The following is a 12,964-nucleotide window of genomic DNA, read 5'->3' as shown; positions in this document are numbered from 1 at the left end:
AGCCATCTAGGAAATGCTATGACAAGTGAGTAAAATTTCTGGAGATAGTCCACAGTTTTGAGTGGTTGTAATGGGTGTACTCTGAGAGCATCTGGGTGCACGTAGATACTTTGACCTAGATATTGCTCCTCTTTACTCACAGTATTATGTAGCTTAATTTCTTGTATATTTACTCATTTTATAGAGTACATTTCCTTCAGAATCAATATGAAGATACACTTTCATGTAATAAAGCTGTTTTGATGAATTGATGATTTTCTAATTGCTGATCATGATTTTAAAGAGCTCCTAAATTGATATAAGTATTCTCATGGGCCCTATAAAATAAAAGTTGCAAATAGAGCTCTTTATACCTTCTTGTTTCTTGGATAAATTTTGCTAGTTAAAAAAAAACGGATTGGAAAAAAATTAATGATCAATGAGAAAACATTTATTCAATTATAGATCTAAGAAATATTCCATAGGTGTTCACTGTGGAAAAGCAAGGCTATATGAAACTGTTACTTTTAACTCATAATGAACTGATACAATGAAAAAGTGCTTTGAATTTATATCCTTTCTGCTGTAATTCCTTTTTTTTTTTTTTTACGTTTTGTATATGAGGTAATTTTTTTACCTAGATTTTTGTTACAGAAAATCTATAAAAATACTGAATGCAATAATAAAGACTTTTAGTAGCCTTTTTGTGCTTCTCCCAATGTGTTTGTTTTTCTGTGCCCTTACTTTGACTTTCTTAATTTCTCTTCTTTTCTTCCATTCCTTTTTTCTTTTCTTTTCTTCCTTCCTTCACCAATTCTTTCCTACTTTCCTTCCTTCCTTTTTCTTCCTTCCCTCCCTCCCTCTTCCCCTCTCTCCCTCTGTTTGTTCTTTGTTTGTTTCTTTGTTTGTTTCTTTGTTTGTTTCTTTGTTTCTTTCTTCCTTCCTTCCTTTCTTCCTTCCTTTTTTCATTTCTTTTTTTCTTTCCTTCTTTCTGGCTAGGAAAGTGCTATCAAATTTGAGCCTCTTGCCTGCCCAGCAAGAGGTTACTGAGTCAATGTCTAGTGAGTCCAAGTTACTAAGTGTCTTTTCTTAATCAAATTCTGCTGCAGGAGGAGTAAATTGCAAGACGACATCAGCTTTTGCCCCAGGATAAGCAAAACCAAGTTAATTGTCCAAAGCCATCAGCTTCTACCACCAGAATAGAGATAATTAAATAGTCAGAAGCCATCTGTTTCTGGGCCCCAGAACAATAAGAGAGTGTTAATGGCCAGAGGCCTTCATCCTTTGCTCTTCATCTGTCACTTTGTCCCACCTCAGTACCTGATTGTAGAAGCTAGCCCCCAAGCAAATTGCCTTTCTTTCTTGTCTATTCTAATGAGAGTTGGGTGTTTCCTATCTCTGACTCATTCTTTCAAATCATTCTCTGATTTGTCACTTTGTCTGCCTCTCAGTTAGAAGTTACTTTCAATCATGGGTGCTTTATTCTACAAAGGAACTTACCTTCTTTAGTTGGGATTAAGGATATATTCTGGAACTGAGCCGTACCACAACTAGAAATAGATTTTTTTCAGTAAATAATATAATCTCAGGGTTCACAGTGTGATTAAATATCATGTGACAGATATTTCTGTATTTCAGTGTAAAATTATATGCACAGTCATATTGTTATTGTTGTAACTGTTCACAATGAACATCTCTGTGATGTGATAAAAATAGGTGATATGTAGTAATGTGGAACATTATGGTCCTCAGGAGACCTGATAAGTTTTTTCCAATGCAAAACACTGGGTACATCAAGTACCCCAAGACAGGTCTCATATCCAGGAGTAGTTGGGCAGCACAAGAAGGGAATCCATAGTATTTACATACTTTTATTTGGTTACAGTTTTGTTTTTATTTCTTTTGCTTTTTGTGCTGTTGTATTTTATTTTCAAGGTTTTGATGCTTAGTTGAGTTTTGGGGACTTCAGTCTGTTTCTTTGAGAAAGAACTCAAATTGGGGCAGGTTGAGAGAGGGAGAGGACCTGGACAGAGATGGGAGAAGGGAAGGACATGATCAAAATATATGAAATAAATAAAATGAAATAAATAAAAGCAAGACAATCATTCAAACAAAGAAATGAAATGAAGCAGCAATTCAAAAAGAGAATTAGGGATAGGGAGAAACAGGCAATTTGGCTTCATACTCTCTTATAGTCTGGCACTTCTTTCATATAGTACACATATGTTCTGCTGAAATTTACCATCTTGATGCTAATTCTGAATGTCCTGAGCTGACTGCCTGTGCTCCTCTCATGTCTCCTATACAGATTCCTTTGTCTGGTTGCAAACGAAATTGTCTACTTGGATTTAGGAAAATAGAAGTCAGTTTGTATGCATTCTGTTGTTATGATTGTGTCGCATGTCCAGATGGAGAGATTACAAATGAAACAGGTATTTATAAAATGGTTCTAAATGTGGAAATTTCTAGAAATAGTTCTGAATGTGCAAATGATGTACCACTAGATAGGGGTGAAAAAACAACACCTGAAAACACAGTTATATTTATGTAGCTGACTATCAGTACTTTAAAACAAGTTAATGCTGGGTGGAGGTGGCAAAGTTCTTAGTGCCAACTCTCAGTATGTGGATCTCTGAGTTCAAGGCAATTCTGATCCACAGAGTGAGTTCCAGGACAACCAGGGCTGAACAGAGAAAGCCTGTCTTAAAAACAAACAAACAAACAAACAAACAAACAAACACATTGATCTCAACCCAGTCATTTTTGTTACTGATATTTATTTATTTGTTTGTTTTATTTGCTATGTTGTGTATATTGATCTCAAACTCTTGGGTTCCAGCAATCCTCCAGGCTGAGCCTTCTGGGTGACTATGACCACAGGAGTATTCTCCTGTATCTGGTCCAGCTTTGTCTTTTGCACATCTGCTTTGAGTTTAAGTTTCTTTTCTTTGGTTCCCTGATTTTCACTACTGGTTCTATTACAGCTATAGCAGTATTAATGGATAAGGTTAGTGTTCTGTGTATACTGTAAACAGTTAGTGCTCCCTGTATACCCTAACATATGGGATGCATTATAGAGCATGGCCTTATGTCATGCTTACAATAAATATTAATATAAGCAATGTTTTTTTTCTTTAAATGGAAATAAGACTTCCGAGAAACCATATAAAATGCTCAGGTCATAAAACCCAGAGACTGTTGAGACAAGATACAGACTTGTCAAGTGAGAGCAACTGCTAAAAAGAATGTATCAGAGTGACATGATGGCAGATACAGCAGTCCTTTTCTGGAACCCTGGGGCACTGGACCCAGGGTTTACTTCCTTTGGTGAATTGTAGAAACTCCATAACTATTTCTTTATGATTAAATAAGTTTTTCCTATATGAACTAAACATTTCCATTTGAAATATTTTGATTCTTGAGGGGGCTCTCATTATGCAGTCCTTGGTATGGTCAGCTTGCTTCAGGCCACAGCAGAACCAAGTACTGAGAGATCCCAGAGGATGAATGGGTTGTCAGTGATGTGTGGGGCTCAGAGTGATGTGTGGGGCTGTGAGTGATGTGTGGGGATATGAGTGATGTGTGGGGCTATGAGTGATGTGTGGGGCTGTGAGTGATGTGTGGGGATATGAGTGATGTGTGGGGATGTGAGTCATGTGCAGGGAGGGCTGTGAGTGATTTGCAAGTTTACATATACTGAAAATCAGGATTTTAATTGGGTGATATGATTCTAGTTTACTAAAAATTCTGAGAATAATATTTCTATCATTATCATATGTTTAACACATTTTTGTGCTGGGAATAGAACCTAAAGTCTTATATGCAGCCCTAGACTCAGATGTATCCACAGATCACGCCATTGTCACCATAAAATTTTTTCCAGTGATAAACTTCTAATCAGAGTTTAATCCAGGATATTAAGGAACTCGTCCAAAACAAGTGTTTTTCACCCTAAGGAAAACTATTCAGCTAAAATGTATTGGCTTCAGCATTATTTCTAGATACATCCTTGGATAAAAAACAAAATGAAAGAATCAAAAGAAAATATCACTGTTCTTAACATAGAAGTCAGTAAATGTTAGAAAGTTTTAGTTTCTAGGTGTTCCTGTTAGAGACCTGCTCTGACAGTCTAGTTCTCCCTTGGAGGTAGCTGAGGTGGTAAAGAGTTCAGTAGTGGTGGATGGAGAGCAAATCTTGGTCTTGTGAGATATTTATAGATGCTTTTCAATAATGAAACATTTACCTGACTTAATTCTAAGTTACTTTGCAGTACTTTGCCTGTCTCTCAGTTCTTCTAGGGGCCAGAAACTATAGCCTCTGGCATTTAGAACCTCATAATAAAACAATTGGGGATTATGTAAAGTAGCCTTCCTTCTTATCTCTGCATGAAGGGAGGCTGAGACTTGGAGCCTGCTAAGGAAAGTCTCTGGAAGAAAAAGGGACACTGTGAAAAGTGATTTTAATATTTATTTCGAAGTTCTTTTCCAAATAATTCTCTACTTCAAAAAAGCTCTCTTTAAAAAATTCTTCCCAATTTCTAATTTCCTTTTTAATCTCTAAGTACACTTATAATTTCTAAGTTATTCTACTGTGCTGTTCTTCTCCTTCCCATCTTGTTCTCACCTCCTGCTTTGATGTAGTATTGGCCTTCCTAGTGTTTTGCAATATTTCTAAGCAAATAGAGTACATGTTTTTTTTTCAACTAAGTCCGTTTTTTTTTTTAAAAGTTCATTAAAGTACAAACATAAATTAAAATCTCCATTTGAATAAGAAGTTTACAACAGAGATTGTTTACCTATGTATCCTTTAAAATGCAACATAGTTTATCTGTCTTTAGCACTATAGGTTCATTGAAATTTAAAATGCATGATTTTTATTAGATATATTTTTTATTTTCATTTCAAATGTTGTCCCCTTTCCTGTTCCCCCCTCACCTGAAAATCCCATAAGCCATGTCCTCTTCCCCAATCAACCCTCCCCTGCTTCCCTGTCCTGGTATTCCTTTACACTGCTGCTTTAAGTCTTTCCAGGACCAACGGCCTCTCCTCCCTTTGGTGTCTAACAAGACCATCCTCTGCTGCCTACATCTGGAGTTGTGGATAACTCCATTTGTAGTCTTTGGTTGATGGTTTTCTCCCTGGTTGCTCTGGGAGTACTGGATGACACATATTGTTATTCCTCCTGTGGCACTGCAAACACCTTCAGGTCTTGGGTCCTTTCTCTAGCTCCTCCATTGGGGATCCTGTTCTCAATTTAATGGCTGGCTGAGAGTGTCCCTTTCTATATGTGTCAGGCACTAGGAGAGCCTCCCAGGTGATAGGTATATCTTGCTCTGGTCAGCTAGCACTTGTGGGCAGCCACAATAGTGTCTTGGTTGTGTAACTGTATATAGGATGAATACCTGGGTGGGGTAGTCTCTGGATGGTTTTTCCCTCAGACTCTACTCCAACTTTTGTCTCTGTATCTCCTTCTGTGGGTACATTTTCTTCTTTCTGTAAAGGGCCCCAAAATCCATACTTTGTTCTTCCTCCTTCTTGGGCATGATTTGGTATGTGAAATGTGTCTTGCGTATTCCAAGCTTCTGGGATAATATCCATTTATCAGTGAATGCATACCATGAGTGTTCTTCTCTGATTGTGTTATGTCACTAAGGATAATATTTTCCAGTTCCTTCCATTTGTTTAAGTATTTCATGAATTCATTGTTTTTAATGGCTGTATAGTACTCCATTGTGTGCTATTACCTCTAATTCTTTAAGGGATTTTTGTGTTTCCTCTATCAGGACTTCTGCCTGTTGACTCTTGTTCTCTTATATGTCTTTATATGATTTTTCTATTTCCTCTTTATGGGCTTCTATCTGTTGACCCATGTTCTCTTGTATATCTTTAAGCTATGTTTGTGTTTGTTTTTAAGGGCTTCTACCTGTTGACTCGTGTTCTCTCTTTTTTTAAAACATATTTTTATTTTATATATTCTTTGCTTACATTCCAAATGATTTCCCCTCTCCCAGATCCCCCATCCCCTTATGTCCCATAAACCTTCTTCTATCTACTCATTCTCCAATCGCCTCTCTCCTTTTTCTCTGTCCTTATACTCCCCTCCAACGCTACATCAATCCTTTCCAGGATCAGCGCTCTCTCCATACTTCTTCAGGGGAGTCATTTGTTAAGCTATTTGTGCCTTGGGTATTCAGAGCTTCTGGGCTAATTAATACCCACTTATCAGAGATTGCATTCCTTGTGTATTCTTTTGTGACTGGGTTTCCTCACTTAGGATGATATTTTCCAGATCAAACTATTTGCCTAAAAATTTTGTGAATTCATTCTTTATAATTGCTAAATAGTATTCCATTATGTAAATATACCACATTTTCTGTATCCATTCCTCCTTTGAGGGACATCTGGGCTCTTTCCAGATTCTGGCTATTATAAATAAGGCTGCTATGAACAAAGTGGAGCATATGTCTTTATTGCATGCTAGTGAATCCTTTGGGTATATGCCCAGGAGAGGTATAGCAGGGTCCTCTGGAAGTGTCATGTCCAGTTTTCTGAGGAACCAGAAATCAGCCAGACTGATTTCCATAGTGGTTGTTCCATCTACAATTATACCAGCAATTCTCATGTTCTCTCTTTTTTTTCTTTTTAAAAAAATTTCCATATTCTTTGTTTACATTCCAAATGATTTCCCCTTTCTTGGTTCCCCCCTCTCCATATGTCCCATAAGGCTTCTTCTCTCCAACCATTCTCCAATCACACCCCTCCTTTTTCTCTGTCCTGGTACTCCGCTACAATGCTAGGTCAAGCCTTTCCAGAATCAAGGCCCTCACCTTACTTCTTCATGGGAGTCATTTGTTAAGCTAATTCTGTCTTGGGTATTCAGAGCTTCTGGACTAATTAATATCCACTTATCAGAGATTGCATTCCATGTGCATTCTTTTGTGATTGGGTTACCTCACTGATATTTTCCAGTTTCAACCATTTGCCTAAAAATTTCATGAACTCATTGTTTTTAATTGCTGAGTAGTATTCCGTTGTGTAAATATACCACATTTTCTGTATCCATTCTTCCATTGAGGGACATCTGGGTTCTTTCCAGGTTCTGGCTATTATAAATAAGGCTGCTATGAACATAATGGAGCATATGTCCTTATTGCATGCCGGGGAATCCTCTGGGGATATGCCCAGGAGAGGTATAGCAGGGTCCTCCTGAAGTGTCATGTCCAGTTTTCTGAGGAACCGCCAGACTGATTTCCATAGTGGTTGTACCATGTTACAATCCCAGTAGAAGTTAAGGGGTGTTCCTCTTTCTCCACATCCTTGCCAACACCTGCTGTCTCCTGAGTTTTTAACCTTAGCCATTCTGACTGGTGTGAGGTGAAATCTCATGGTTGTTTTGATATGCATTTCCCTAATGACTAATGATGTTGAACATTTCTTAAGGTGCTTCTCAGCCATCCGAATTTCTTCAGGTGAAAATTCTTTACTTAGATCTGTACCCCATTTTTAATAGGGTTATTTGACGCATGTTCTCCTGTACTTTTTTTTTTTAAGATGTAAAATGTTTATTAAAAGAGGTATTTTTTTTGGAGGGGACAGTTGGAACAAAATTTATACCATGTTTAACATAAACACAGAATATTTATGTTCAGAAAAGTATAAACTTTTTTAAAGCCATTCAATTTTTTTCTTTTTTTAATTAGATATATTTTTTATTTACATTTCAAATGATTTCCCTTTTCTAGCCCCTCACTCCCCGAAAGTCCCGCAAGCCCCCTTCTGTCCCCCTGTCCTCCCACCCACCCCTACCTACTTCCCCATTCTCGTTTTGCCGAATACTGCTTCACTGAGTCTTTCCAGAACAGGGGGCCACACTTCCTTTCTTCTTGTACCTCATTTGCTGTGTGGATTATGTTTTGGGTATTCCAGTTTTCTAGGTTAATATCCACTTATTAGTGAGTGCATACCATGATTCACCTTTTGAGTCAGGGTTACATCACTTAGTATGATGTTCTCTAGCTCCATCCATTTGCCTAAGAATTTCATGAATTCATTGTTTCTAACGGCTAAGTAGTACTCCATTGTGTAGATATACCACATTTTTTGCATCCATTCTTCTGTTGAGAAATACCTGGGTTCTTTCCAGTTTCTGGCTATTATAAATAGGGCTGCTATGAACATAGTAGAGCATGTATCCTTATTACATGGTGGGGAATCCTCTGGGTATATGCCCAGGAGTGGTATAGCAGGATCTTCTGGAAGTGAGGTGCCCAGTTTTCAGAGGAACCCCCAGACTGATTTCCAGAGTGGTTGTACCAATTTGCAACCCCACCAGCAGTGGAGGAGTGTTCCTCTTTCTCCACACCCTCTACAATACCTGCTGACTCCTGAATTTTTAATCTTAGCCATTCTGACTGGTGTAAGATGAAAGCACAGGGTTGTTTTGATTTGCATTTCCCTAATGACTAATGAAGTTGAGCATTTTTTAAGATGCTTCTCCGCCATCAGAAGTTCTTCAGGCGAGAATTCTTTGTTTAACTCTGTACCCCATTTTTTAATAGGGTTGTTTGGTTTTCTGGAGTCTAACTTCTTGAGTTCTTTATATATATTGGATATTAGCCCTCTATCTGATGTAGGATTGGTGAAGATCTTTTCCCAATTTGTTGGTTGCTGATTTGTCCTCTTGATGGTGTCCTTTGCCTTACAGAAACGTTGTAATTTTATGAGGTCCCATTTGTCAATTCTTGCTCTTAGAGCATACGCTATTGGTGTTCTGTTCAGAAACTTTCTCCCTGTACCGATGTCCTCAAGGGTCTTCCCCAGTTTCTTTTCTATTAGCTTCAGAGTGTCTGGCTTTATGTGGAGGTCCTTGATCCATTTGGATTTGAGCTTAGTACAAGGAGACAAGGATGGATCAATTCGCATTCTTCTGCATGCTGACCTCCAGTTGAACCAGCACCATTTGTTGAAAAGGCTATCTTTTTTCCATTGGATGTTTTCAGCCTCTTTGTCGAAGATCAAGTGGCCATAGGTGTGTGGGTTCATTTCTGGATCTTCAATCCTGTTCCATTGATCCTCCTGCCTGTCACTGTACCAATACCATGCAGTTCTTAACACTATTGCTCTGTAGTATTGCTTGAGGTCAGGGATACTGATTCCCCCAGAATTTCTTTTGTTGCTGAGAATAGTTTTAGCTATCCTGGGTTTTTTGTTATTCCAGATGAATTTGATAATTGCTCTTTCTAACTCTGTGAAGAATTGAGTTGGGATTTTGATGGTTTTTGCATTGAATCTGTATATTGCTTTTGGCAAATGGCCATTTTAACTATATTGATTCTACCGATCCATGAGCATGGGAGGTTTTCCCATTTTTTGAAGTCTTCTTCCATTTCCTTTTTCAGAGTCTTGAAGTTCTTGTCATACAGGTCTTTCACATGTTTGGTAAGAGTCACCCCAAGATACTTTATACTGTTTGTGGCTATTGTGAAGGGGGTCATTTCCCTACTTTCTTTCTCAGCTTGCTTATCCTTTGAGTATAGGAAGGCCACTGATTTGCTTGAGTTGATTTTACAACCTGCCACTTTGCTGAAGTTGTTTATCAGCTGTAGGAGTTTTCTAGTGGAGTTTTTTGGGTCACTTAGGTAGACTATCATGTCATCTGCAAATAATGATAGTTTGACTTCTTCCTTTCCAATTTGTATCCCATTGACCTCCTTATGTTGTCGAATTGCCCGAGCTAGTACCTCAAGTAAAATATTGAAAAGATAAGGAGAGAGGGGGCAGCCCTGTCTAGTCCCTGATTTTAGTGGGATTGCTTCAAGGTTCTCTCCATTTAGTTTGATGCTGGCTACCAGTTTTACTGTATATTGCTTTTACTTTGTTTAGGTATGGGCCTTGAATTCCTGTTCTTTCCAAGACTTTAAGCATGAAAGGATGCTGAATTTTGTCAAATGCTTTTTCAGCATCCAATGAAATGACCATGTGGTTTTTTTCTTTGAGTTTGTTTATGTAGTGTATTGCGTTGATGGATTTCCGTATATTGAACCAACCCTGCAGTCCCAGGATAAAGCCTACTTTATCATGGTGGATGATCGTTTTGATGTGTTCTTGGATTCGGTTGGCAAGAATTTTATTGAGTATTTTTGCATCGATGTTCATAAGGGAAATTGGTCTGAAGTTCTCTTTCTTTGTTGAATCTTTGTGTGGTTTTGGTATCAGCATAATTGTGGCTTCGTAGAAGGAATTGGGTAGGATTCCTTCTGTTTCTATTTTATGGAATAGTTTGAAGAGTATTGGTGTTAACTCTTCTTTGAAGGTCTGGTAGAATTCTGCACTGAAACCATCTGGTCCTGTGCTTTTTTTGGTTGGAAGACTTTCTATGACTCCTTCTATTTCTTTAGGCATTATGGAACTGTTTAGATGATCTATTTGGTCCTGATTTAATTTTGGTATTTGGTATCTGTCAAGGAAATTGTCCATTTCCTCCAGATTCTCCAGTTGTGTTGAGTACAGGCTCTTGTAGTAGAATCTGATGATTTTTTGGATTTCACAGTTTCCGTTGTTATATCTCCCTTTTCATTTCTAAGTTTGTTAATTTGGATACTTTCTCTGTGCCCTTTGGTCAGTCTGGCTAAGGGTTTATCTATCTTGTTGATTTTCTCAAGGAACCAGCTCCTGGATTTGTTGATTCTTTGTATTGTTCCCTTTGTTTCTACTTGATTGATTTTGGCCCTGAGTTTGATGATTTCCTGCCTTCTACTCCTCCTGGGTGAAATAGCTTCTTTTTGTTCCAGGGCTTTCAGGTGTGTCATTAAGCTGGTAATGTATGCTCTCTCCATTTTCTTTTCAGAGGCACTCAGGGCCATGAGTTTTCCTCTTAGCACTGCTTGCATTGTGTCCCATAGATTTGGGTATGTTGTGTCTTCATTTTCATTGTGTTCTAAAAAGTCTTTAATTTCTTTCTTTATTTCTTCCTTGACCAAGGTATAATTGAGTAGAATATTGTTCAGTTTCCACGTGTATGTGGGTTTTCTGTTGTTTTTGTTGCTATTGAAGACCACTTTTACTCCATTGTGATCTGATAGGAGGCATGGGATTAGTTCGATCTTCTTATATTTGTTGAGGTCTGTCTTGTGACCAATTATATGGTCGATTTTTCTCCTGTACTTCTTTAATGGAGTTATTTATGTCCTTCTTGAAATCCTCTATCAGCATCATCTGTTTGTTTGTTTCAAATATGTGGTCCTGTCCATGCTATGGTCGATGGCTCTATATTGCTATGAATACAGGTAGCATGAAGTGAACTCAGTAGGGAAAAAGAAAAAACAAAATAGAAATAAAGTTGGGAGAAAGGATTATTGGATGGACAAAGAGAAGGAGTTGCAGGGTGAAGGAATTGAGGTAATCTTGATTAAAATACATGATATGCATATATATGATATTCTCAAGTAATAAACAATATTTGCTAAACAAATGGAACAAAGAGAAAAAATTAAAATCTCAAAGTCAACTTTTACTTTCTTTCATAAACAAATATGATTTTCATATTGTCTGATTTCCCCTCAACATCAATTCAACATTTCTCATTCTCTCATATTGTTCATGTCCACTCATGTTCTAAATATATTATGTGTACAGTATATCTGTATTTTCTCTCAGAAAAAAATAACTTATTCATTAATTGTTTTTCAATATCATGTTTCAGTGAATATATACACAGACATTTTCTAGAGAATTCAACTATTTCTCTGTGCAAAATATAGGTCTTAAAGGTATATTTGGAAATTTAAGGGTTGAGTGTAATAAAACAATCTGCCTCATTTTCAGGTATGGATCAATGCTTCAAATGTCCTGAAAATCAGTATTCAAATAAGCAGAAGAATCAATGTCTCCCTAAAATTATAGCATTTTTATCCCATGAAGATACTCTGGGAGTGGTTTTGGTCTCTTTGGCCATTAGTTTATCTGCCTTTTCAGCCATGATTTTAGGATTATTCATTCACTATCGGGACACACCCATTGTCAGAGCAAATAACAGAAATCTCAGTTATGTCCTCCTTGTTTCTTTAATGCTCTGTTTCTTTTGCTCATTGACATTCATTGGCAAACCCAGAACAGTTACTTGTGTCTTGAGACAAATGATTTTTGGGGTTGTATTTTCTGTTGCTGTTTCTGCTATCTTGGCAAAGACCTTCATTGTGGTAATGGCCTTCAAAACCATCAAACCAGGAAGCACTTTACAAATGTGGATGGTGACCCGAATCTCAACTGCTATAGTCTTCTGTGGTTCCATCATTCAAGTGTGCATCTGTGCAATCTGGCTGGGAACATATCCTCCCTTCCCTGATGTTGACATGCAGTCAGAGTATGGGCAAATCATCCTCTTGTGTAATGAGGGTTCCACCCTTGCTTTCTATTGTGTTCTGGGGTACTTGGGCTTTCTGGCCAGTCTCAGCTTGCTTATTGCTTTTCTGGCTAGAAGGCTACCTGACACCTTCAATGAAGCAAAAACAATCACATTCAGCATGATGGTTTTCTGTAGTGTGTGGATTTCTTTTATACCCACTTACCTGAGTTCCACAGGCAAAAACATGGTAGCTGTGGAAATCTTTTCAATTCTGGCCTCCAGTGCTGGTTTACTAGGATGTATGTTTCTTCCCAAATGCTATATGATTCTACTGAGGTCAGGTGGCCATTCCAGAAAGAAGTTCTTTAAATGAATTCTTTAAGTCAAAGGAATTTATTGTGATTTTTGTAAAATGAATCATATCAGAATATACAAAAGAGTGGTGTGAAGCCAATGCATTTCACCAAAGAATGGTATCTGCAATTTAATCACCTGTCCCTGCAATCCTTTGAGCCAACAAGATACAATGAACCCATCCACCAAAAGTTAGATAGTTGCCTACTAGTGGTGACTGTAGGTATGCCTAGTAGATGTTTTTTAAATCACAGTTTTTTATTTTATTTCATTTTTTTTATTTTTTAAA

General features: G+C 37.6%; 1 protein-coding gene across 1 annotated transcript in view; it reads left to right on the top strand.

Moving 5' to 3' along the window:
- Positions 1–12,694, top strand: part of LOC127677650 (vomeronasal type-2 receptor 26-like) — a 37,261-nt gene extending 24,567 nt beyond the window's left edge. Inside the window, exons 5-6 of the mRNA XM_052172685.1 lie at positions 2,288–2,411; positions 11,802–12,694. Coding sequence (XP_052028645.1) covers positions 2,288–2,411; positions 11,802–12,694 — 1,017 coding nt within the window. The remainder of the gene's footprint in view (positions 1–2,287; positions 2,412–11,801) is intronic.
- The last annotated feature ends 270 nt before the right edge of the window (positions 12,695–12,964 follow it).

The sequence above is a fragment of the Apodemus sylvaticus genome, chromosome 2 (genome assembly GCF_947179515.1).
Source record: "Apodemus sylvaticus chromosome 2, mApoSyl1.1, whole genome shotgun sequence".
Taxonomy (NCBI): Eukaryota; Metazoa; Chordata; class Mammalia; order Rodentia; family Muridae; genus Apodemus; species Apodemus sylvaticus.
The sequence above is the reverse complement of the archived record's forward strand: the minus strand, read 5'-3'. Positions and strand labels throughout refer to the sequence as shown.